The 27,010-nt window shown below is 41.1% G+C and overlaps 1 protein-coding gene across 1 annotated transcript in view; it reads right to left on the bottom strand.

The window, feature by feature from the left end:
- Positions 1-2,314: 2,314 nt before the first annotated feature.
- Positions 2,315-27,010, bottom strand: part of ZNHIT6 (zinc finger HIT-type containing 6) — a 58,888-nt gene continuing 34,192 nt past the window's right edge. Inside the window, exons 9-10 of the mRNA XM_084637176.1 lie at positions 9,927-10,051; positions 2,315-3,077 (exon numbers count right to left, since the gene is read on the bottom strand). Of these exons, the coding sequence (XP_084493302.1) occupies positions 2,992-3,077; positions 9,927-10,051 (211 nt within the window). The 3' untranslated portion in view covers positions 2,315-2,991. The remainder of the gene's footprint in view (positions 3,078-9,926; positions 10,052-27,010) is intronic.

Here is a 27,010-nt window from a genome sequence, read left to right as displayed (position 1 = left end):
ACAGTTCTGTAATAGGGAAGACCCAATCCCATCACTTAGCTTCACTGCCTCCTAGGAAGAGCTTGTTATATCTTTGTCCTTGACCACGATGGGTATAAAACTGAGCTACTCAGGCATCATCAGTAACCCACTCTTTCATTGTGTTAAGCATTAGCCTTAAAATAAACATTTATCAAATATTGGTGAAATTAAAAAACTGTATTTAAACTAGTCATGGAGGAAATTGGGAGTCATCCCCATTGTTCAAATTGGTAGCACCATTTTGCCAACAAAGGTGAAAGCGATTGAAGGCAATCTGGAAAACAATGCTAAATGCATCTGTTAAAAATTAAGATTTAATTTTATCTATATGGCAAAAGCCTGGGTGATGGTTTGCAGCTTTGCTCTGATGAATTTTATTTCTAACTACAACCAAAAGAATTATGCCCAGTTATGTTTATTTTATCATTTTAAAGCAATGAATACTTTCAATCTGAAAGGCAGATTTAACAGCGTTTACATTTAAAAACAAATCAGGGTTGTGTTCGCCTGTGACAAAAGAGCTTAAACTGGACTGGTGTAAAAATAAGGACGAGCCATTTCTGCACAATTAATGAAAAACAGCAAGCGTTTAGAAGAGTAATGCAAATTGTATCTATTACAAAACCATGTGCCTCAGCCAAATATTAATCATACACAGATGAAGTGCCCGGTTTGTTAATATCTGTAGAATTCTAATTTCCACTGTATCCCATGAATCTTAAGAACAAGAATCCCACTATTTTCTACAGATGAAACTAATTTTCTATCAAATATGCTTTGGCAGTTACACTGTTTCGTTAAAATGAGAGGTTTATTGCTCATGCATATTTATGCAAACAGGTGCAAGACTTGTTTCCAGTAACTTGTGGCTACTGAGCCTGAATGCAGCAATCAGAGATTATGAAAGACCTACTATTTCATTTGAAGTGAAAGTAACATGAAAGTATTTATAACCATGGACAAAGGTCCTTGTAAAAGTGGGTAAAAGATTAGCCGGTCTTCTTGTGTTATTTTTCTTTATTACTATGAATTGTAAAAATAAAGTAGGGCACAGGATGCTGTCACCAGACAGGGAGAAGTTTGGTTGTTTGAATTTACCAAGAACCCAGGGCACAGAAAAGAGTTAGAGATGTGACTTGCTGTGGTTTCTTTCCTAATTCCAACTTCTTTGGATACTGCAGTTTGGATTCCCTGCCATCCATCAAAAGTGGTTAGGGAGCCAGGGTGATGGGGGTTGGTATAGTGAGTGGAAGGGCGGCTGGGGAAAGGAGATGTGGTGTTATTGTCAGAAACAATGGCATGTATTCTACAACTGTCCAGTGCTAACCAGGCATCAACTCTCTCGCCAACACTTGATTAACTGGATGGCCCAATGAATGGTGCATTTGATGACTATTTGATTCCTAGGAGGTGATGAAAGCATACTGTAGACCCATGAAAATTGGTGGAAAAATTGATCAGGGTTCGAGGGATATCAGGCACAGGTTAACAGTGACCATCTTGCACAGACAGAGCTACCAAAGTCTTCTGAGAGAAGCATGATGGTTAAGAAGCTAGTGGGACTACCACAATGGGTCAGTGAAATAGGACAAGGGAGTGGGAGTCAGTAGACCTGAGTTCTCTCCTTGGCTGTGCCATGGAACCACTATGTGATCTTGGACAAGTCCTTTCACTTCTCTGTGCTGCTGTTTTCCTGTCTAGTTGGACTTTATGTCCTCTGCAGGAACTGTTTTTCTGTGTATGTTTGGGAGTGCCTGACATGAGCGCTCAATCTGAATTGCGGCCACTATGTGCTAATAGTCAAGGACTGGCTTTCCAAGTTCCTATCACTTGGGTCATCTTAAACTAGAAGGCGGGTAAGGGATTTAACGATGCTGAGTTGAGAACTTACATGAAAAGTATATTGCAAGATCAGGACTTGTTTGTAAGCAGCCCTGCATGTGCAGATCCCCTATGCTATGTTGGACCTCAATGATTTGAGACTAATAGTGCCAGGTAGGTGTATTGGAGCTTTACTGCCCCAGGCTGTGTGTGCAGTCCCACTATAGCAAATACCATAGACATGGGATCTAACCCAAAAACAGGCTGACAAGTATGAAGTGACTCATGACATGGATGTGTACTATGGGATAATCAAAGTCTACTCTAGAGTTTTACAGCAAATGTTCTTTGCCAGCAGATGATGTGTTGAAAGATGCTGCATAGAGATTCATGTTTTTATTTTAAATTAGAGATAAATCTGAGAAGATATTCCATTAAAACTAGGAAATATTTGCAATGTCTGATTTCAACAGATGAAATCACAATACAAAGGTACACAAAATAAGAAATATTTATAAGTCATGAATGTAGTAGCATTACCTGCAGTTAATGAATTTATTCAGTTCTACTGATTTTCGAGCTTATGCTGATTTAAAACAACATCATGCTAACAATTCAAAAGTTCACTACTACTCTAGCCAGAAAAAAATGTCCTCACTGGATCCTGCACAATGCACCTAAATATGAAAAGCTAAATTTACTGCACTAAACACACACATTGTTATGAAATGAACATTAAAGTCAACAAGAAATTATGACCCCGTCTATAGAGGCTCAGCACGGCAAAGAAATACTGTAAAAAGTAAATTCAACTAGAAAAACATTTAGCTCAAGATTTTATTAAAAATAACAGGAGGCTAAAGTTAGGCACCTAAGTAAATGGACAGATTTTTAAGCTCTGTTTGAGAAATATGGAGCTGGGTTGTTCAGATAAAAGCTAGATGCCCGAGATTACTGAACAAGCTGAATGTACCTTTGAAATATGTATTATTACACTGATTTATGGAAAATGTATGGCTAGGATTTACCCTAAAGTTAGGCATCCAGTTTTGAAAATGTTGCTCTTAAAACAAAACTGCCACAATAAATTTAATGAAGGGGAAAAAAAAAAAAAAGCTAACCACACCCTCTTCTGTCAAAACAGATTTTTCAGGAACTGTCCCGTATTTCCCCTTCTTCCTCAGATGAGAGGGATGAACTGTCACTGTCCAGGTCCTCAGTGGATTCACTAGCATCTGAGGGGGGCATAAAAAAAAAAGAGGAGACCATTAGTTACAGCACTGTTGTTTGTTTGTCATCTATTTGCTCATGGTAGAGAATGGGTGTTCTAGAAAGAACACGTTATATTTCTGCCTTCCAATAACAGCGATTATTTTCTTGAGAATGGCCATTTCACAGTGAGATTATGAACACAAACTGGTGGCATCAAGATGAATCTCACTATTGCGGGACAGAGCAACAGTGCTTATGGATTTCTTTACCTTTAGCAATAAAGGCACAGTGCATTTGCATCCAGGTGACTTTTCTTCTCCATCCACTGAAGTTTGGCTCGTTCCCTCAGCTGATTTGTTTTGAAATACTACTTTCTTGGTTGCTTATACTTATAACCCAAGTTATACATACTTATAACCCAAAAGAAATGCAGTATCAATTATTTGCAGTTTTGTTTGTGTTTTGATTAAGAGAGGGAACTCTTGAGACATGCTAGTTTCCTGTTGGAAAATTAAGACATGATGCACGTAATGTGTTGTGTTTATACGTTTCAATCCTAAAGATGTGGCAAGGCTGCAGAATCCTCAGAGCCAAAGAAGATGATGTTATGGGTTCAGAATGCCCAGAGCTTTAGGACAGACCTATACTGTCTTAATGACATCACATTATGCAGCACACATTTTCCAATCTGGCCTTCACCCTCATATTTATTTCCTGAATCAGCAGGTACTGACTCCTACTCTGGGATGCTGGAACAATTTTTATAGTCGGGGTACGGAGAGCCATTGAATGAAAATGTAAACCTTGTATACGATGGAAACCAATTCAAGCCCGGAGGTGTGGCAGCACCCCCAGTTCTCCTAGTTCCAGCACCTATGCTCCTACCATCCCAAGGTGAGGTCACCAGATGCCAGCAGTTTGCAGCACCACCATATAAGCAATATAAATAGTCTTGGAAGGATTCGCTTTTTATTGTCAAACTTCTAGATCATGGTGCACACAAAGAACAGTATTTTCCTCCATAATAATCAAAAGTTAGATAGGGAAAGTAAGAAAAATGCTTGACATTATTAGAGCTTAAGAATATTTACTTTGTATATTTTAACGTGATGTTTTACCTGTTATAAAGATTTAACTTTTTGAGTCTCAGCATCTATTGTCATTAAATAGATATCTGACCCACTACTATTGCCTGATCCCCCATAATTTCTCACAACTGTGAACATTTAAAATCAATACAAAATGAAAACGCTTAAAAATATTATCCAGCAAAAAAAAAAAAAAAAATCAAATTCTGCCAAACCTAAATATAAAGTACAGCTAGAGCAAAGTAAGGCTATGATACAGACACACACCAACCTCCCCTTCCCGCATTGGTATTTTCAGTGTCTGATCAGTGATGAATTCAAATAGGTTTTCTGGACATATGGTGTCAGCTGCTCTTTAATAATGAAATATTACAAGAGGGAGCTAATGGAGCATCATTATTATGTTGTCAAGATAAGTTCTGCAGCTGGCAAGCACAGATAATACATGGAACATAGTGTGCACCTGTACATTTTCAATGGAATTTGGTCAAGAAAACAGAAGCATTTCACCCAGAAACATTAGAGGTCACATTTTGTCTACATTAAATCTAGTGTATAATCAATTAAGATTTATATGCCAGCTATGTACTGAGTTAATGCACAAAGTGAGGACTGTTTCTGCCTCTAAGTCTTGACAAAATGTCTGTAATTCCTTATGAACTTGACCCATGACTGACCTCGTGTGTTGACAGAAGAGTACCTGTATTTTTTCTTTAAGCAAGTCAAGCATCACAACATTATAGAAAATAGTCAGAGAAACTTCTGACTCAAAGATGCTCAGTGGCTTAACGTTTGAATAGTAGTTTATTTCTGCTTTGTTACAAGTACTACTACTTCAATGGACAGTGCACATTGTTTTCACTCAGTTAAAAACAGCATATTGTTTATTAAGGGTGGGGTTGGTAGCATTACCTATTAAGGTTACCCAACACTTCCCATTATAAGACTCTGTTTAATGAAGGCTATGATTGTTACGGTACTGGTGATAATGAACAGGAACTAAAGAGACTTTCGGTTAATAATCTTTGAATGGATTACTCCTTATTGTGTATATTTGGGGACATATTAATTCTTTAGGTTTCTATAGATAGATAGATAGATAAACAACCTGAAGAGTCTCAACTGTTTATGGGATCACTCGTCACTTTATTTTATACCTTTTCTTCCATCTTATTTTGTACCTTCAATAGATTTTCAGTCCATTACAAAAAAGATTGCACCTGGATATCTTAAGCAGTGAACTCTGCTTTTAAAAAGTCTTAATAATTGAACAATGTAGTTGGCTTCAAAAGTTATGATAATTTCCTTCAAGCATAACTCCACCTTCTGGGCAGTTTCAGGATTCTTCAAAACACCAAAATTATATATATTCCTTTTAAAAATGTGACTATTTGAATCAAACACTGATTTTTTTACATTTAAATTAGAACAAGTGCTAGGGTGGTATTTTTCCAAACCTCCCCCTTCTACCCACCAGGTGAGGAGGGGCTTGGATATAAGGGGATAAGTCCTTTAGTATGCACAGAGTAGGCCCTGCGGGCCATACAGCCCAAACTGAGCACATGGCTTAAGTTCATTATTAAAAAACAAATTGAAAAAGACATGTTAACTAATAAGATGTGCAAAGTAAAAACAGCATTTTCCTTTACCCTGTATAAAATCTTTTGCTATGCTATGTCTAATCATGTTTGTAAGCTCCTCACGGTAGGGGGACTGCATTCCTGAATTTTTATAGAAACCCGTGGCGTTATATTAACAGCCATAAAAAGATTAAGCAAATTCATGGTTTACTAAACCAGAAATGGGTGTCTACATTCACTGAATATAAGCTTTTTAAGAGAGCTGCTTTTTGAACAAAGCCTGCAATAGATGGTCACTGTCTTGAAGACATTTATTTGCACATCTCTAACACATTCCTCAACATTTCCTCAGATTTCTGGCCAACATCAGTTTTCTCTTCCCTTTGGTCCATCCTCTGCTCGGAGTTCTCATGGAACCAACCAGTCAGAGAAGCAGTAGCACTACAAAGGTTAGAAATTCATTCAATACTTTATTTGGATAATAAGCTCAAAGGCAGTTGCCATAATAGCTCATCAGGAAATAATATGTTTAATGACATCAACACTATTCAGACTTGGTTTTCCAATCAATTTTAAAACAAATTCTCTCATATCAGTTATTACAATATGGGGGTCCTGCTCAACAGGGAAGGGCTCAGCTCAAGCCAAACTGCATAAAATGAAGACAAAAGTTTATCGCTGAATGGAAATGTTCCAGTAAGTGTAATGTGTCTGCTTTTCCTTCTGGAGTGAATGTAGTTGCAAGACAAAGACTTCAGTCTCACCCTCTGATGTGGTGCCTTACTTCTCAGGAGAAGTTAGATTTTCTGTCGTTTACCAGAAGCTCTCAAGGTCAGCTGGAAAGGAACCCACTCCTTTCTTTAAGTGAGGGTAATCTAGTAGGATCATTCATTATAATCCAGAGAGAACAGTGGTTAAAAGTCATGGAAGTTAGATGGCTAACCTACTGCAGCCAAGAATAAAAGATATCAAGTATATTTAGGATATAGAGGTGAAATAGAAGTATTAATTAATATTGTCACACAGGGCTTTCAAGTCTCAGGCCTGTAAAATACTTAGTCACACAAGGCCTTGGGCCTGAAACAGGTTGACCCAAAGATAACCCCCTACTAGTAAAGATTAATAATTATGGTAAAAAATGGATTAAGTGCTGATGTTCTGGAAACTATTCAGCAATCGACTGGCAAATATATTGCTATGTACCAGTTAATACGACAAGATGCCTGACAGTAACATTTTTGGGTATTCTGTGATAACCTCAAGTTGTTAGGGTAACTCATTTACATATGTGTTAATGAGAACAAGGGGAACTAAGGATATAGCCAATGAGAGATGGGGCATCCCTAAATTATCTATACTTTCACACCCCACTGAAGAAAAAGGGGCTGGAACCCTTATATACGAGCCTTAGCAGGTATAAGCATGACTCAGGAAAAAAAGGTGTTGTCCAGCCTGTGTGCTGGGGAGTAGGGGGAAAGGGTATGCAGAGGGCGGTCAGGATGAGAGCCACAGGTGACAATGACGATGCAGGGCAAGATAAAGACGGATACTCCAAGGTCCCCCAGCAGGAGCTGAGATGTGAGTGACACCACTCTTACGGTTAAGCACTTTGCACATTCTATCCACTATTATATTTCAACATTTGCGGGACTGTTTATCTGCTTAGTGGATTTGTTAATAAAGGGACTTGTGATAACTTGAAAATCGCTTCTCATGTGCTTCTAGGGTCCCTTATTCTAATGATACGGATAGTAATATTCCTGATGTTGTATCCCTCAAGAGACCAAACCTTTATTGATCACTGTGGTCTAAGAGATTAATCAATAATCAATCAATATTAATCAATCACCAATCCATCAATAAGGCTATACCATTCTCCACAGCTACTGCAGGACTGTTTCCTATGGCATACAAGTCAGTGTTTTCTCCAGTCCAATTCTGAATCTAGATAGAGTAGGGGTGGGCAAACTTTTTGGTCCGAGGGCCACATCTGGATATGGAAATTGTATGGCGGGCCGTGAATGCTCACAAAATTGGGTGTTTGGGTGCAGGGGGGTGAGGGCTCCGGTTGGGGGTACGGGCTCTGGGGTGGAGCTGGTGATGGGGTTTGGGGTCCAGGAGGGTGCTCCAGGCTTGGACTGAGGGTTTCAGAGGGCGGGAGGGGGATCAGGGCTGGGGCAGGGGGTTGGGGTGCAGGAGGGCAGGCTCCAGGTGGCACTTATCTCAAACAGCACCTGCAAGCAGCAGCATGGCCCCCCTCTGGCTCCTATGTGGAGTGTGGCCAGGCGGCTCTGTGCAGGTACCACCCCTGCAGCTCCCAGCCAATGGAAGCTGTGGTGGCGGCTCTTGGGGCGGGGGCAGAGTGTGGAGCTCCCTGGCTGCTCCTACATGTAGGAGCCTGAGGGGGAACATGCCGCTGCTTCTGGGAACTGCGTGGAGCCACGGCACGCACAGAGTGGGGCAAGCCCCCAACCCTGCTCCCTGGCTGGAGCGGAGGAAGCCCTGGAGCGTGCTCCCCGGTAGGAGATAGAGGGCCAGATTAAAATGTCTGAAGGGCTGGATGCGGCCCTTGGGCCACAGTTTGCCCACCCCTGACATAGAGCCATGATTAAGTCTTTGCCAGGAAAGTTCTGCTGCAAACCTATTTGGGAGTTTCTCCACAGAGCTTTGTCAATATTACAGACTGGATTGTTGGAGCTTCCTTTGGTGCAGCGTTTGAATACTCAGTTCCTAATGCTGACATTCCTGATCTTCCAGATCACCTACATGCTCTTATGTTCGTAAAAAGAAAAGGAATACTTGTGGCACCTTAGAGACTAACAAATTTATTAGAGCATGAGCTTTCGTGAGCTACAGCTCACTTTATTGGATGCATACAGTGGAAAATACCATGGGAAGATTTATATACACAAAGAACATGAAACAATGGGTGTTACCATACAGACTGTAACAAGAGTGATCAGGTAAGGTAAGCTATTACCAGCAGGAGAGCGGGGGACGGGGCGGGGGACGGGACCTTTTGTAGTGATAATCAAGGTGGGCCATTTCCAGCACTTTACAAGAACAGCAGGAAGGGAACGTATGCATCTGATGAAGTGAGCTGTAGCTCACGAAAGCTTATGCTCTAATAAATTTGTTAGTCTCTAAGGTGCCACAAGTACTCCTTTTCTTTTTACGGATACAGACTAACACGGCTGCTACTCATAACTGTCATTATGCTCTTATATTGCTGCTTACTCTAGAGCCCAGCTGTTTGTGTTGATGCACCAGTTAGGAAGCACATGTTGTTGTTACCCATTGTGTTTCTTCTAGTTAGATCCCCAACACCAGCACCTTCCTTGTTCTCTATGTTTTTTGTGCGTTTGCGGTCTTTCTGGATCCATTTTATACTTTTCCTTTGTTGCACAGTAACTTATTTTTAAATCAGCAGTATAAAGAGGGAGCAAGTTCCTCTCAACCAGATGGCAACTTCAACCTTCTAGGATTCAAACAGGCAACCCAAGTTTCTGTACTGGCATCTTTAGATAACACTTTCCTGTGTTTCTTGTAGAGCAGAAGACAAAATGCCTGTGCCTCACTTGTCATCAGCATGACTGAAAATGAGATGATGAGCACCTTTTGGAAGAAGGGTGACTAGTTAAGATGTGGCCATTTGGAGTGGAGTAGAACAACAATTTTGCAGTGAAAATTAAAAAATAAAAATGAAAATTTCCTTTACTTTTGGAAAGATAAAGTAACTCTTTTAAGCCCACTGAAACTCCATCTTCTGAATTAAATGATAGCCATTTGAACTTGTAATGTCAATTAATTGTCCAATGTGAGCAAAAATTACACTGGGAAATTACGCATAAATTGTGTCCTTAACACCAACAAGTGTTGCACAGCTTTGCTACCCATGAAATGTAATAAATAAGACTACAAAAAAGTCCAAAAAGATTATTTTATTGCTGTGGTTACGCTACATAAGATGTACTAAAAACTAGTAAACTGAGTAAGCATAAAATTTAAGCCATCTACCTAATAGAATTAAAGCAGAGCATTCACAAAATCTGAAAAAGATTTTTTCTAGCAATATTTTAAATTTAGAGGCAAATACAGAAACATACTATACATTCCTGAGACTAATAAAGGATGTATCCTTAATTATTGTTTATTCAGCTAAAATATCTAAGTGTAGCATAACAGGAAATCAATTTATGCTTACCTTGGCCAAGAACTCCCATATCATTCTTGAGTTTTTTCAGTACCACAAGTAATGTTGGGTACTCAATTACTACCTTGTCTTTCAAATTGTCTAGAAGGCTTTTACTGGTATGCAGTTCATCATAGCTTAAAAAAATAATTGCAAAGTTTATTTCAACTTTTATAGCATCAAGGATGTAATATGCATTTTCTTAATTTCCAGAAATGAACATAATCATTAGTTGTAAATCATCTTGGTAAGACTAATTTTCAACTGGAAACCATTTTAATTACAAGCCAATGTTACTATCCATCTAAATCAAACAAACATTTTAAAGTTTAACACTTTATCCTAAAAATATAGGAATGAGTGAAATGTAAGTTTCTCTGAAGACTGAACTAAGAGGACCAAAAACTGATTTTGAATTAAATAAAAAAAAATTCAGTGCTCAATTTGTTTTCCTGAACTGGTTGCCATTTATAGTATGCTAAGTAAATAAACAGATGTAATCATAATTTTTCATGCTTTAAGGTTCTAATATTAAAAAGTTTAATTTACATGCTTAATATTGAATATTAGTTTAACATACTTGCTTTTAAATTGTCAATAGCTTATTAGACAGGTAGAAAAAAGATCATATAGGCTGAAACTGTTAGAACAAATTTATACTGGAGGCATTTACAGCTATCTTGTAGAGGTAAAATTGCTTGGAAACAATTTACACAATGTATGATCCCCATTATGTGAATCATATTTTAAAAAATGGCATAATCTTTCCATTTACCCCTCAGCCAAAACCTCGCCTCACAGCATCAGCTGCAAATACAGCTCCCAGCAGAAAGCTCCACTTATTTGTGTGTTCTGCCAGGGTCACATGACTTGGATCAGCAGGCCTTTTCCATATAAGGAAGCCTTTTCACCCTCTAGGAAGGATATATTCGGAGCCAGTACTGACATCAGCTTTACGTAACATAAGTTATGCCACAGTAATAAAAAGTAAACTGAGCATATTCCCTACAATTACATCCGAAAACTACCATATTCTCTCCGGTCTTTATAAACCTCAAAACCAAAAAAAGCTGGATGGTGGTGTTGAGGGGAAAGAATTTTCAGAAGTCTTCTACAATGCAAACCCTGTTTCTAATACTTAACATAACTGCAACATCTAACAGATGCTCAGATATTATTACAATGTGATCTGAGTGACCTGACTCCTGTTTTGAAACTGAAATTAGGATTATTAAATTACTACTAAGATACTGAATCAGTTAAAGGCAAATAAAGTTTCAATACAAAAATAAATTTTATGTACAAGGGGGACATTTCCCTTAAATTGCTCTTCACACAGTGTTTTTTTGTTTTTTTTTTTAACATGCTGTGTAGCTGTTCTTTGCCAATAACCACATGGCATGGATGAGAGGAGTTATTGACACACTTTACTATTTACAGTAATGCGTGATTAAGAACAGTACATCACAGAAACCACCAGACAAAAGAAATACTGAAGGTAAGCTAGGAATTGAGTTTTCTGGCTTTGAAGGAAACTTCATGTAAGCAATAGATTTTTTTTCTCTCTCTCATATATATTAAACTTCAACCATCATGAAAATACAGTATTTGGTTTCATGTTTCTCTTGACCCAAAGTAATTATGACCTGTTCTTACTTAAACCCTTTAAAAAGGATAACAATATATTACAATTCTTATTCAATGAATGCATTCATAACTTGTGGATTAAAACACACGAACAGAAAAACATTTACTGGTTTACTTACAGTACTTTGCATTTAAAGTACAGCAATACCTTTCCTTTGGCAAGGCCCTCAACACATTCTTTTCTGGTTAAGCAAACATTTACCTCAAAGAGGCTACAGTAATTCACATGCCACAATACACTTTCCATTCTCTCATGTTTTAGACAAAACAGCTTTAGCGTCCAGTTTGGCATAGCATAAAACCTTTGTACTTTAAACTATTTTATGATAGTAAATTATTAAAGTGTTAGATCACTGAACCACAGTTTGATTTTTTTAAAGTATTTGCATGGCACTTTTGTAGCTGGCATTGCAAGGTACCATATATACTTGATCATAAACCGGTTAGTCTATAAGCCAACCCCCCACCAAGACGGATAAGTAAAAATGGAAAATTCAGAAGCCGACCCTATAATTCAGGGATCGGCAAACTTTGGCTCCTGGGCCACCAGGATAAGCCGCTGGAGGGCCAAGATGGTTTGTTTACCTTGAGCGTCCACAGGCACAGAGGTAAACCTAAGTAAACAAAGTGTCCCGGCGCGCCAGCTGCTTACCCTGACGGGCCAGGACAGCAACTGGTGGGGAAATTTTTTTGGCGGGGAGAGAAGCTGGAGGCCAGGGGAATAACCCCTGTGACCACCCCCCACCCCTAGCCTGGGACCCCCACACTCTCCCCATCCCATCCCTTCCCACCTTAGCTGGGGAGGGACAGGGGAGGATGTCTCTGGCCAGGCCGTAGCTGCTCCGGAAGCCGGGCGGCGTGGCTGTAGCGTGCTCCGGTGGGCGGGGCAGCCGCAGCCTGCCAGCCCCGGAGCTGCAGCGGCTTGGGAGGCTGGGGGGAGAGCAGCGTGGCCAGAAGCAGAGAGACTCTGGCCCTGCCTCTTCCCTTCTGGCTCTGCTGGCTGTGCTGCCTCTCCTTGCTCCCTCTGTTGGGAGGAGGGGCTGCATCCCACCTCTCCCTCTCTATACCCGTTCATAAGCCGAGCCCCTTCTCTGATGTTTCCCTTTTTTGCTAAAAAATTAGGCTTATGAACGAGTATATACGGTATTTATGTGCCAGATATGCTAAACATTCGTATGCCCTTTCACGCTTCAGCCACCATTCCAGAGGACATGTTTCCATGCTGATAACGCTCATTAAAAAAAAAATGCATTAATTAAATTTGTGACTGAACTCCTTGGGGGAGAATTGTTTTACCCACATTCTGCCATATATTTCATGTTACAGCAGTCTCGGATGATGACCCAGCACATGTTGTTCATTTTAAGAACGCTTTCACGGCAGCTTTCACAAAACACAAAGAAGGTACCAATGTGAGATTTCTAAAGATAGCTATAAGCACTCAACCCAAGGTTTAAGAATTTGAAGTGCCTTCCAAAATCTGAGAGGGACAAGGTGTGGAGCATGCTTTCAGAAGTCTTAAAAGAGCAACAATCCGATGCGGAAACTACAGAACCCGAACCACCAAAAAAGAAAAATTAATCTTCTGTTGGCGGCTCTGACTCAGAAGATGAAAATGAACATGCGTCGGTCCGCACTGCTTTGGATTGTTATCGAGCAGAACCCATCACCAGCATGGATGCATGTCCTCTGGAATGGTGGTTGAAGTGCAAAGGGACATATGAATCTTTAGCATATCTGGCACATAAATATCTTGTGATGCCAGCTACAACAGTGCCATTCTCACTTTAAGGTGGCATTGTAAACAAGAAGTGAGCAGCATTATCTCCTGCAAATGTAAACAAACTTGTTTGTCTGAGTGATGGGCTGAACAAGAAGACAGACTGTGTGGACTTGCAGGCTCTAAAATTTTACATTGTTTTGTTTTTGAATTTAGTTTTTTTTTGTACATAATTCTATATTTGTAAGTTCAACTTTCATGATAAAGACATTGCACTACTGTACTTTTATTAGGTGAACTGAAAAATACTATTTCTTTTGATTTTTTACAGTGCAAATACTTGTAATCAAAAATAAATATGAAGTGAGCACTGTACACTTTGTATTCTGTGTTGTAATTGAAATCAATATATTTGAAAATGTAGAAAATATCCAAAAATATTTAAATAAATGGTATTCTGTTGTTTAACGGTGCGATTAATCATGTTTAATTTTTTTAATCGCTTGACAGCCCTACTGACAACAAATGTCAGCAATAGGTGCATCTGAACTGGTATGGAACACTGCTGAACTGCATGTGTAGACAGGAACAAACAACGTTTAGTACTATTTCAGGTTAAAGCCTGCTGCTGTAAACAAGGCTTCATTATCTGGCACTGTATTCAATCTCCCTGCCTATCTCATCACGTTCCCCTGTCTCCACAGACACCCCCAATTCCATCCTACATTCTCTACCAGCTCTCCTTTCATTGTCCTGGCCACCCATTGCATTCACTTCCATATATTCCCGACTTCTCCTACACACCTCTCCGATTCCCTGCCCTTATTCCCCACCCTGTGGGGCATGGTTCAGCGTTCATGTCATACTCCCCGTCAGCACCCGGCCTGTGCCAGGGAAGCTAATGATCCAACCAGCAGACCAAATTTGGTAATAATTCCTGGTCACATGCCACCTGAGGCAGGTTGCGCATATGCTAAGATGATGACTCTGCACCCTGGGTCATTCTTTGCCCCGCACATTGCACTGTCCCCCCCATCTTCTGCCCAGATTTCACATGGTGAATAAGCTGAGGGAAGCTTGGATTCTGTCCCACTGGGTACAGCTTCACTAACACCTGGTAAAGGATGTAGGCAGATGGCTGCCAACTTGGTGGGGGATGCTTGTAGTTTCAGCTCTGCTGGGACAATGGTAGATAGTAGCCATTTTGGTAAGGGCAAAAAACCAGCCAACCAACCCCCCCCCCCAAAAAAATCACAGATCAGCAGCTTTAAAACCAACCTAAAACAGGGGCACTTGGAAAAATGTCACAAGATATGGTGCATGAGGCCCCATATTATCCTTCAACTCAATTTGTTATTCATGTCCTAGCCTTGTGTGTGTCACCTTTTTAGGACAGGAAATGTGTCACAGGAGTGACATGTATTTTTGTGGTCTTATATTTCTTAATAATGTCTGTCACCACTGTTGAGAACTGTGACACTTACCCTAAAGTGACTGGAATTCTTCAAGATGTGTGGTTCCTATAGGTATTTCACTGGGTGTACACATGTGTTCCATGTGCCTGATACTGGAAAGTTTTTCACTAGCAGTGTCTCCTCTAATGAGTCTCCCAGCTTGCTTATGTAATAAACTGTGGTCCTATTGTCCAACAGGACCCGAATGTGCTGGGTTTGGACAGAAGGAAGGAGTATTTTATAGGTATCATCACGTACTGTTCACAATTTGAGGAGAGTGAGGTGCAATCTGGACTCTTGTTGGGATCATGAATCTTGAGCCACATGATTGCCTGGGTGAACGCCCCAGCTCAGTCGGAAGGCGGCTGAAAACAGTCTCTTTGGTGGGAGAAAATGAAGGGACCCTCTACAAACCTAGCTTCTTTGTCCCCCACCAAGTGAATGATGTCAGGACACTGTGAGGGAATTGAGATTTGTTCATCCAGACTTGCTCAGAGCACAGACAGTCTATAACCACACCTGAAGGCACCAGAGATGAAGCCTTGAGAAGGAGGTCACATAGGTGCAGGTCATGTGGCCTCAGAGGAGCAGGCAGGATCAAATTGTCATCTGAGGGTTCAGCTGAAACTGAGCAAGGAGGTCCCTCCTCGTGTGAAATCTGTCCTCAAGTAAGTATGATCTGGCTGAAATCAAGTCCAGAGTTGCTCCAAATGAACTCTAGAATTTGAATAGGACTTTTCTAGGTTTACTTCAAGTCCTAAGGATCGAAGGAGGCTGAGTAGGGAGAGGACTGTTGAGTGTACCTCTCCAAGTAACCAATTCATGAGCAGTGAGTTGTCACGGTAGGAAATACTCAAGGAAGACAAGGCTATTGCGGAGAAGTTAAATGAATTCTTTGCAGCAGTCTTCACTACAGAGGATGAGAGAGAGATTCCCACACTTCAGCCATTCTTTTTAGGTGACAAATCTGAGGAACCATTCCAGACTGACGTGTCAGTAGAGGTGGTTTTGGATGTCCAAGAGTTCTGAAGTTCTTCAATTTCATATTTGAGTTCCTACTAATTGTGGTATGTAACTTATCATTTAAATCAGCTTCTGTATCAGAGGACTGGAGGATAGCTAATGTGATGCCAGATTTTTTTAAAAAGGCTCCAGAGGTGATTCGGGCAATTACAGGCTGGTAAGTTTAACTTCAGTACCAGCAGTCATGGGATAAGAGGGGAAGTCCTCTTATGGATCAGTAACTGGTTAAAGACAGGAAACAAAGGGTAGGAATAAATAATCAGGTTTCAGAATGGAGAGAGGTAAATAGCAGGTCCTCCAGGGATCTGTACTGGGACCAGTGATGTTCAACATATTCATAAATGGTCAAGACAAAGGGGTGAACAGTGAGGTGGCAAAGTTTGCAGATGATACAAAATTACTCAAGATAGTTATGGCCAAAGCTGACTGTGAAGAATTACAAAGAGATCTCACTAAACACGGTGAATGGGCAACAAAATGGCAGATGAAATTCAACGTTGATAATGCAAAGTAATGCACACTGGAAACATAATTCCAACTATCCATACAAAATGATGGAGTTTAAATTAGCTATTACCACTCGAGAGAGAGATCTTGAGTCATTGTGGCTAGTTCTCTGAAAACATCTGTGCAATGTACAGTGGCAGTAAAAAAAAAAAAAAAAAAAAGCAGCTAACAGAACGTTAGGAACCATTAAGAAAGGCATTGATAATAAGGCAGTAAATATCATAATGACAATATGTAAATTCATGGTATGCCCACACCTTGAATATTTTTGCAGTTTTGGTCATTCCAAGAAAAGATATATTAGAAATGGAAAAGGTACAGAGAAAGGCAACAAAAATGATAGAGGTTGTGATCAGCTTCCATATGAAGACAGTTTAAAAAGACTGGGACTATTCAGCTTGAAAAAGAGACATCAGAGGGCGGAGAAGATTGTGGTGTATAAAATCATGAAAGGTGTGGAGAAAGTAATAAAGAAATGTTATTTGCCCCTTCACATAAGAGAAGAACCAGGGGTCACCCAATGATAACAGGCAACAGGTTTAAAACAAACAAAGGGAAGTACTTCCTCACACAACGCAGTGTTAACCTGTGGAACTTGTAGCTAGGGGATATTGTGAAGGTGAAAACTATAATGGGGTTCAAAAAAGAATTAGATAAGTTCATGGAGGATCAGTCCATCAATGGCTATTAGCCAAGATTGTCAAGGACGCAACCCCATTTTCCTGGTATCCATAAGCCTCTGACTGCCAGATGCTGGGACTGGACGACAGGGGATAATTGCCCTTTTCCACTCATTCTCTTTGAAACATCTGGCACTGGCCACTGTCGGAAGACAGGCTACTGGGCTAGATGGACCACTGGTCTGAACCCCTATGGCCATTCTTATGTTCTTATGGCTGGCATCTTTCAGAGGGTCCCATCAAAATGATCTCTTGGCAGGAAGCTGTGACTGGGAGAGGATGAAAGCATGGCATTCTTTCTGCTGCGCTGCACACACTGGCATTTCCTGGGGGCTCATGTGCTCTGTGATGGTAAAAAGGCTAAGGAACAGGGCATTGCTTACTTGGGGTTGGTTTGGAGTACCTTCTCCAAGGTGCTAGAGTGTAAATACCCAAGGAGAAGAGGATTGCATGGGAGTCCATAATGGTGTGCAAAGACATCAATTTTTTCACTAAACAGATTGTTGCCTTTGAAGGGGAGGTCTCCACACTAGCTTGAACCTCTTTGGGAAACCCAGAGGATTGGAGTTATGAAACCCGTATCATGAAAACTGAAGTCAGCACAGATCTATGTTCAAGACATCAACTGAAGCTTGGAGGCTGACCTGGCTGTCAGCTGATCCTTGTCAATGATGTCTTGAAATTGTGGTTTGAGTTTCTGTGGAAGTTTTATTGGTAAACTCAGACAATTTGTTGTAATTAATAATGTTGTATTTAGAAATAAATGCCTGATAATTTGCAATCCAAAACTGTAGGCTAGTGGAGGAGAAACTTTCTTCCGAAGAGGTCTAATCTTTTGGCATCCTTGTTGGGAGGAACAGAATTAGGCTGTCTCAGTCTGATGCATTCAGTGACAGTCTGAACTACCTGAGATTTGGGGTGTGTGTGAAAACAAATATTCAACCCCCTTAGATGGTACACCTTTTAAGGGTGGGGGCACAAGTGGCTGGGGTATGCCAGACTGTCTGGACTGACTCCAGTATAGCTTCATTGATCAGAAGTGCTACCTTAATAGGGACTGTAGTCTGGAAAATATCCAACACTTGTGAGTGGAGTCCTGGACTTCCTCCAGGGGAATCTGGAGTGACTCCCCAATGCTCCTCAGGAGGTCTTGAAATTGGCAGGAATTGCTGAGTAGCAATGGATAGCCTCAGAGCTGCTATCTCAGCCTCTAGCTCATCACAGGAGTATGAATATCCAGATTCCACTGGCATAGTTGTTGGCACTGTATGCCTTGTGATAGCTCAGCTGGTGGACAATACTGTAGAATGGGGCAATGATGGTATGGATATCTACCTAGAGACCACTGGTTCCACCAGTATCAGTGACTGGGCTGGAATATGGAGCCAGTTACTCAAGAATAGCAACCAGGGTCTGATGGGTGGGTAATGGGAAGGGCTTCTGCCTTTTGGTCAGGCAGATGGTGCTGAATTAGGTTGGGAAGTGAATGTCCACTATCAAGTATTTCTTCCTGTACCATTGGTGCAGCTGGTAATCCTTCCTTTCTTTCTCTTGCTGGTGCCAGAGTTGGTGTCCTTCCCCTTCCATGACCAACAGTTTTGGGACAGCTCTTGGCGGTTCAGATCCATACTCTCTGTGAGCCCCTGACACATCCGTACCAGAGTGCAGAGTCTCACTCGATTTGGAGGGTGCAGGGAAGGCAGTCGTCATCTTAGAACCCTTGGGAGAAGATTTCTCCAGCTTCTTCTGAGGGTGTTTCTCCTTACCCTCCTGACATTGCTTATTAAGAGCCCTTGGGCCTGGTCTCTGACAGTCCAAAGCTAGGGCATGTCTGGCCAGCAGGGGTGTTAACATGTACCTCCAGCTGACGTACAGGGTGTGTGTGTGAAGATCAGCTGACCCAGGGTTGGACTGGGCTTTCATAGACCGCTCCATCAAGTGTCTTCAGAGCTGGAATTCATGGGATTGCTGGATTCAGGGTGGAAAGGAACAACAAATATTGCATTTGGAGGGAATGTGGGATTCTCCAAAGCAATATAATCCCAAATCAATGGGGTCACTCACTGGGATGATCCAGGGGCAGGCCATGCAGGATATGAAGCCCTGGAATCTTAGGCATACTAAGAACCAAATGGTGGTGGGGTAAAAGAGGGGGAAAACCCCCAGACAGCAAAACACTATCTACCTACTAGTAAAACTACTGTAACTATATAAAGGGTACACTATTTACAGAAAAAGCACACTCCTAGATTAGAAGCAGGAAGGTTAGTGAAGCTATGGACAATGAGGGGTAGAACAGCAGAAAGGAACTGGAGAGGTAGTTGGTCTGTGCCTCCTTGTGACAAGGTTTGCATACTAGGCAAGAAAGGGTTAACCCCACACTCTGGGCAGCAAAAGTCCCACCTCGCAAACCATGCTGGGTATGCTCCAACTGCTGCCTCAGTATAAAAGGGAGCAGGCAAACTCATTCTAGGCTGACCACAGAGGAGGGAGGACACTTCGTGAAGGCTCCAGTATCTGACTGCGGGAACCAGAGCTCCCAAGGACCAGCTATTAAGCTGCACAGTCCTGATCCCCAAGGACAGCTGTATAAACTCTGGCTACTAGGTTGCGCTGCCCTGAACACAAGAGCAGCTACACTGACTTTGGCCATTAGGCCACACAGCCCTGATCCCCATGGCAGCCATACTGACTCCAGCCATTGGGCTGTGTTGCTCTCAGCCCAGGGATAGTCAGACAGACTGTAACCGTGGTGGTATCACAACCCCAAAAGGGGATGGGGGTGCATACCCAGCGACACTCCTCTGATGCCCTCTGTTCAGAACATGAAGACGCGCAGGAGCAGACCAGGGGACACTACTAGTAAAAAAAATTCAGTTGCATGGAGTGCATGCTCACCCACAGTGGGCTATCACTCAAAGAAGAATCTGCAGTTTTGCACCCTGCAACCACTCTTCCATCTCTCAGGAAGACAAAAATATCCAACCTCCTAAACCTCCTTCTATAGACAGTAACATTACATTAGTTTATTCTATTGCAATAAGACCCCCTCTATTGGAGCCTATAGCTATCATCTCAATGGTATAACTGTGCACTGGTTCAAACAACAGGAAACTCCCTGCTAAGATCAGGTCTTCCCCTACGTCATCCACAGGAACCCTGATTTTGTGTTGCACTCTGAGTTTAAAGATAAAACTTAAATTCTCATGCGATTTCTGGAACCCATAAAACTCTAGTCGTAGGACAGAAAACTGTCATATAGGAAACAATCTTTGATAGAGAAATCATAACATTTACAAAAATAAACAGAATGCAAATAGTTCACACTTTTAAAAATGTTCTTGCACTAACCATCACATAGGATCATTACCCAGATTTTAAGATGGTAGTCCTGAAGCAAAGCCCTCTCCCCCCATAATATTTTGTTGAGATCAAGCTTCCCTAAATGGAAACATAAAGGTATTAGTGTAATTAAGACACAAAGTGTCTCATGCCATCAATTTTGGACCCCATCTTACAATCCTTACTCAGGCAAACTCCCAATAACTTCTAGGAAGTAAATGCAATTTTCCTAACAAAAGACTACAGTTTTAAACTTTTCTGGATGCCTACATTTTCCTCAAAGAGAGCACTTACAAGGTCTCTCCTAAGCACTCATTCTGAAGTGCTGTAGCACAGCAAAGATAATAACTAACAGATGGACTTTCATTCCTAAGTGGTGAATAAACCCTTCGTGTGGTTATGATTTGGTGAACATGGAAGTAGTGAAATACACTTCTGAATTAGATGAGAGAGGAAAATTTATTTTTGGATTGTGAATACATTTTTCCTTTAAACTACATAAAATTCTTTAGCTTTGTGTTTACAAGTTCTGTCACAATTTGAAATGTGCAAATTTTAAGAATATTGATCTGAACTTTGAAGAACTGGGAAAAAAGTAAATCTTTAGAAGGAACACTCCCACCATGAAACTAGCTTTTGATTAACACCCCTTCCCCATAAACTTTACTTTAACACAATAAATACATAAAACTGTTTTTGAATTGAACAATACTTTTTGAAAAGAGAAAGCAAGTTCAAGACAACTAAGTTTACAAATGAAAATGTAATTTACACTAATATTTAAAAATATGCTGACATCACCTTTAATTCAGTAGTTTATTTTATTACAGATCTATGAACCTTTGCTCTGTGAGAGTTTTTAGGCTGTATCTACACTAGTCTCTCTCTAAGTTTTCCCCCTTGCTGTTAACACATGTACAGTTCTGCCTGTGCTAATACTGTTGAGAGTGTAGTCCAGCTCTGGCATTTTAACCATTATGTCACCTATCCCTCCTAAGTACAGGTGTAGACAACTTGGTGGTTGCCAGCTCCCCATGTACACTAGCATTCCCACTACAGCAATGATGGGAAATTTCAGGGAAAAAGTCCTAGTGTACATAAGGAATAGCATCACACCTTTTCTTTAAAATCAGATTAAGTTATTCAGACTCTGTAGTGATCATTTCAGCCAGAGATCACTTTCAGAAAATAATATAGATCCTGCTGAAGACACAGTTACAGCAAGCCATATCTCCTCTCTTTTGTGGGATATAAACAAGCCTTTGACTATGGAAATCAAAGTACAGTTGGAATCAGAAGTGATAGAAAAAAAGTAAAATAATATTCCAACTGTTACAATAAAATGGAATGATTGAGGCAAGAGTGAAGCAAGACCCAGTGGAAAAGAGATATGTAGTGAGGTGCAGTGGCCTCCCACTGAGCTAGACAGGGAGGGTCCACACTCTGAACTCAGGTGGGCTGGGCAAGGCCATGCTTGCCCATCCCATCGGAAGTCAGGAGGTGGAACAGGAAGTATAAAGGGAGGGTCCTGGAGCTCAGCTGGACTGCAGCCGCCAAAGAAGACAGGCACCTCTTGCTCACTCCCGGGCTGGGAAACTGTAGCGGAGTACTGCTGAACCGAGGATGGGCCAGAACTGCTGGAGCTGCCCACTGACCCAGGCACTGAGGAGTCACGGGCCTTCTACTCTGAGGAAACGGAGGATCCCCATGGATCCAGGTACACCTCAAGGGAATGGTAGGAAGTAGCCCAGGGACTGCTGACCCCAATCTGGCTGCATTGTTGCCGCAGATCTGGTTAGTGTGTTGTGGCTGGATTCCCCATTGACCCAGTGGCGGAACACTCTGCCACTGTTAGGGCCCTGGGCTGGAGCCCAGTGGAGTCAGGTGGGCCTGGACCCCTCTATCCCCTGCCATCCCACCCCCACTCTAGGCCAAGAGGCCTGCGTTTGTCGGCCATCCACTGGAGCCAGGACACCGACCCCTTTGCTGCTCTGTTCTGAGTACAGGCCAGAGTCCTACACTATTCACTGCTCCGCCCTGACTGAAGGTCTGGGCTCACTGAACTTGTCTGTCCTGCCCTAACTGAGGGCCAAGGTTCAGACTTGTGCTGCTCTTCCCAGATCATGGGCAAGAGCCCCTGATTATTTGCTGCTCTGCCTAGACTGCAGGCCAGAGCCATAAGCTGTTCAATGCTCTGCTGATTCCCTGACTTTGGGCAATGCCTAGTGACATAGTGAGGCAGAGTGGCCTTCCAATGACCCAGGGAAGGAGGAACCACCACTAACCCCCTACAATCTACTTATTAACTAAATTACTAGTGATATTTAAATACTCAACATAGATAAGCTTTACATTGTTAGTCTACAGATACTAGCTAACAGTGAATGGGAAGAAAAGATACTAAGAAAAATAAGAAAAGGGGTACTTGTGGCACCTTAGAGACTAACACACTGATCTGAGCATAAGCTTTTGTGAGCTACAGCTCACTTTATCGGATGCTGTAGCTCACGAAAGCTTATGTTCAAATAAATGTGTTAGTCTCTAAGGTGCCACAAGTACTCCTGTTCTTTTTGCGGATACAGACTAACATGGCTGCTACTCTGAAACCTGTCATTATGCAAGAAAATAAGAGTGGAACTAAGCCACCGCAGAAGGACAAAGGTTGTCCTTGTCACTTCTTGAGAATGAGGCAATGGCTCAGAGCTGAGCAGAGTAAAACTTGTCTAAAGAGAACCATAGAAAAATGGCAAAGCATTAAAAGCAGACAGTTTGTCTGCTGCAATGATTCCTCTGACAGAAAGTGAGGGGTAACTTGTGAAAAAGAGGAGTTTGGGATGCATAATCATAATCCAAAATCTCCAACCAAAGGACAAACCATTCTGGATTCACTTGTCACTTATGGGAGGGTGGCAGAAAACATGAAAACCCTTGGGAGTGGGGGAAAAGGGGATGAGGTTGGAACTAGTGAATGCCAGCTGCCTGGATTCAATACAGTCAGATTAACAGAATGCAGCAGTACAAAGGAATTAAATTTCAGAAAAAAAAAAAAAAGTTGGGAACATAAGCAATTTAGTAAGGCATAATGGGAGGAAATATTAAAAACCACCCACATGAAAGGCACTTGGAGTTTCACAATACATTACAATTAAGATGCAGAAGACAGAAACATCTTATAAAAATAATTACCCATGTGGCCTCACAAGGAACTGCTGTTAAAAAATAACGGTACTTTAAATAGTAAGATGGGGAGGTAATCAAACAAGAAGATTCTGAGTCAGTTAAGGCTAGCATAGAAAAGATACGGGCAGAAAAATGAGCTAATGCTAGCTAGAGGGGCTAAAGGGAAGTCTCTGAAAAGAAAAAGCATGAGGAAGAAAGCAGGTCAGCTAATACTTCAGAAGGGTCAATTAAACTGATATCTCAAAAATAGCTCAGACGTTGTCATTTTCTATACTACTAAATTACTTCCCCTTCCCCCCCCCGGCAAAAGTCATGGACAGTTAGTTACCAAAAAATGGGAAGAAAAAAGGGAATGCTGGAGATGCAGTGTATTTTGATTTTAGTACATTCTGTACGGTTTTGTAAAACATTACTTGAAAGAGTTTGATCGTGTGGACTGCAAACTGCCTAAGTGACTGTAAACAAAGCATAATGAAAAGTGGTCATGTACAGAGCAGGAGGAAGTGTTAGGTCAAGTTTCATTTAATATCTTAATTAATGGAAGTAAACAGCACATTAATGGAATCTGCAGATGCTACAAAATTGAGAGATTTATTGAGAGATTTATTCCTTGTAAAACTTGTTTCAGAAGTAGAGACAGCTTTTAAGTTGCAGGTCAGACACAAAGACTCTGTCATTTAAAATTCCTAGTTATCGGATTCTTATTTACAAAATAAGCACTAGTGTCTGGCTAGCAATATTTTTGGAAATATTAGCACAAGGAATGATATAGATTTATAGACTTTAAGGCCAGAAGGGACAACCGTAGTCTGATTTCCTGCATAATACAGGCCATAGAATTTCACCCAATTATTCCTGAAGTGGAAGGAATTCTTCTTACGTGAATATTATCAAGCCTAGCAACTTGTGGTTTTAACCACTGTTCCCTCTAAGCTGTGCGCGTGCACACAGATCCTAAACCCCGTGCACACGGCGAAATACTGCACGCAAGCACAACAATTTGCACAGAAGAAATTTTTTGCGCACATGGCCTGTCAAAAATTAGAGGGAATACTGGATTTAACTAGAGTCTATATTTTAGAAAAATATCCAATCTCAATTAAAAGACTCAAAATGAGAACAAATTTACCACTTCTCTTGGTAATCTGTACCAATGATTAATTACCCTCACTGTTACGAAGTTGCATCTTTTTTCTAGTTTATATTTCTCTAACTTCAACTTCCAGCCACTGGATCTCATTATGTCTTTGTCTGCTAGACTAAAGAGTTCTCTAGGTATCTTCTACTTGTGTAGGTACTTCTTTCACCATGTGACCCAGCTGGCAGGCTTACGGTGTGGAGGAGAAGGGCACAAAGAATTTTACCTGATCTCCAATTAGAACAGCAGTTACACAGGAACTACTATAGCTGGCACCGCATAGAGCAGCCCTAACACACCCTGAATTCGGTCCAGAGCACATAAATCCAACCCTGACGGTGCAGAATCCTTGCTCCACCCTTCACCAGTGTCCAATCCCAATCGAAAACGAAGCTCCAGAACGTGGGTGTAAACATACAGTACAGTATCGTTAAAACAACTAGCAAAGGCAGTTTCCTTTGCATCAAACTCTACTTTCTGACAGAACGTAGGGAAGATAAAAAGCTGATGCCATAGCCATTGGATAATCCAATGTAATGAAATGTGACATAGAATAAAAGATATCTGGAAACACTAATACAGGACCTTTAATGTACTATAGACAGAATGATGCTCCACTTAAAAGGACTTACTACTTCCTTACATTCACTACTTTTGACATGTGTTCTCCTCACTCCCTCTATTATTTTAGATTGGTACAGCTTATCTTGCCTAAACTTAAATCTTGACTCTGTATTGTTACTCATCTGTCTTGAGCTTTTACATCTTATCTGTGTAAGAGGCTCATTGCCATACACTTGCCAATAAGGGGTTACTAACCCTTTTATATAAATAAAAAAACAAACAAACAAACAAGCTTCTTTCCTGGCAAACAAGTAGGAAAGTCAAGTCCCTCCATGGTGGGGGACAAATAGTCCTAGTTCCCTTCTGTCAGTAAGAGATAAACAGAGGGATTCCCCTTTGGCAGGGTCAGAAGGAAATAGCTCTGGTTCTCTTTTCTGACAGGAACATAAAAGGCTCCCTTTTCAAGTCTGCCCTTGTGACAGAAGGGACATCCAAGAGACCATTTTTCACAGCAGTCTGGCTTCACTGAACAATCCTGCATGTTCTCTGCTCAGTTGTGAGCAAGCTTAACTCCTTTCTTCCAGAAGCCCTTGCCCCAAAACCATCCCTGCTTTATGGAAACATCTTAATATGGCCCCGTTGAAGACTCTTCTGGCCAAACCTAGCAGCCAATGAACCCTTTATGAATCAAGGCAGAATCTCTTCGCACCCCCCTGAAGGGATTTACCAGTTTTGCTATCCTGATGGATGCTGGCCATATATACCACATCACTTGCCCCTCAGGTCTCCCCCTGGTGCCTACAGAACACTCCAAGCTGACCAGATAGGCAGGAGGCAAGCCATGACTAATGTTAAATAGATTATATTGTTCTCTCATCCTCCATCTCTTCCCTTACACTCCTTTTCCCCATGTTTGTAGCTTTTGTGCAGTTTTAGCACAGTAAGGCCCTGACTCCTTGATTGAGATCCTTAGGTGCAGTAATACAAACAATTAAAAAGAGTCCATTAAATCCAATGGAATTCACTATTGGGTACTAAATGCTATTTTGTGAAAATGGAAGCAGAATACTCCAGGTTTAAAACAATTATTCCTGGGAAAACAACTTATTGCTCAAGATAGCAAAAAGGACATGTTCTATGCAGACTGGAATAATCTATAAAAGTTTTTCAAAGGTCAAGTAAGCGATTATGAACATTCAACTTGGCATACTAAAGATTCAGATCATACGTATTTGTTACCGTTAGCACTGACTATATTGCTGCTTTCCATTTGTGTTGTGTAATACAAGAACATTAAGTGAATAGGAATGAAAATGACGATCATTACAGTAAAACTTACAAGTTCTGGAAACTGCTGCTCCCTATTGTTTTTAATCAGTTGAAAAATTCAAGCTAACAACAGAAGAGCTTCAAAAACAGACCCCAACGAGAAACTGCTGAGCTTGAATTAATAATCAAACTAGATACCATTAACTTGGGTTTGAACAGAGACTGAGAGTGGCTGGGTCATTACACATATTGAATCTATTTCCCCATGTTAAGTATCCTCACACTTTCTTGTCAACTGTCTGAAATGGGCCATCTCGACTATCACTACAGAAGTTTTTTCTCCTGCTGATAGTAGCTCATCTTAATTAATTAGCCTCTTTCAGTTTGTATGGCAACTTCCACCTTCTCTGTATATCTGTCTATCTATATGTTCCATTCTATGCATCCAATGAAGTGGGCTGTAGCCCACAAAAGCTTATGCTCTAATAATTTTGTTAGTTTAAGGTGCCACAAGTACTCCTGTTCTTTTTGTGGATACAGACTAACACGGCTGCTACTCTGAAACCTATTAT

Source organism: Lepidochelys olivacea (assembly GCF_965140295.1).
Source record: "Lepidochelys olivacea isolate rLepOli2 genome assembly, chromosome: 8".
Taxonomy (NCBI): Eukaryota; Metazoa; Chordata; order Testudines; family Cheloniidae; genus Lepidochelys; species Lepidochelys olivacea.
The sequence above is the reverse complement of the archived record's forward strand: the minus strand, read 5'-3'. Positions and strand labels throughout refer to the sequence as shown.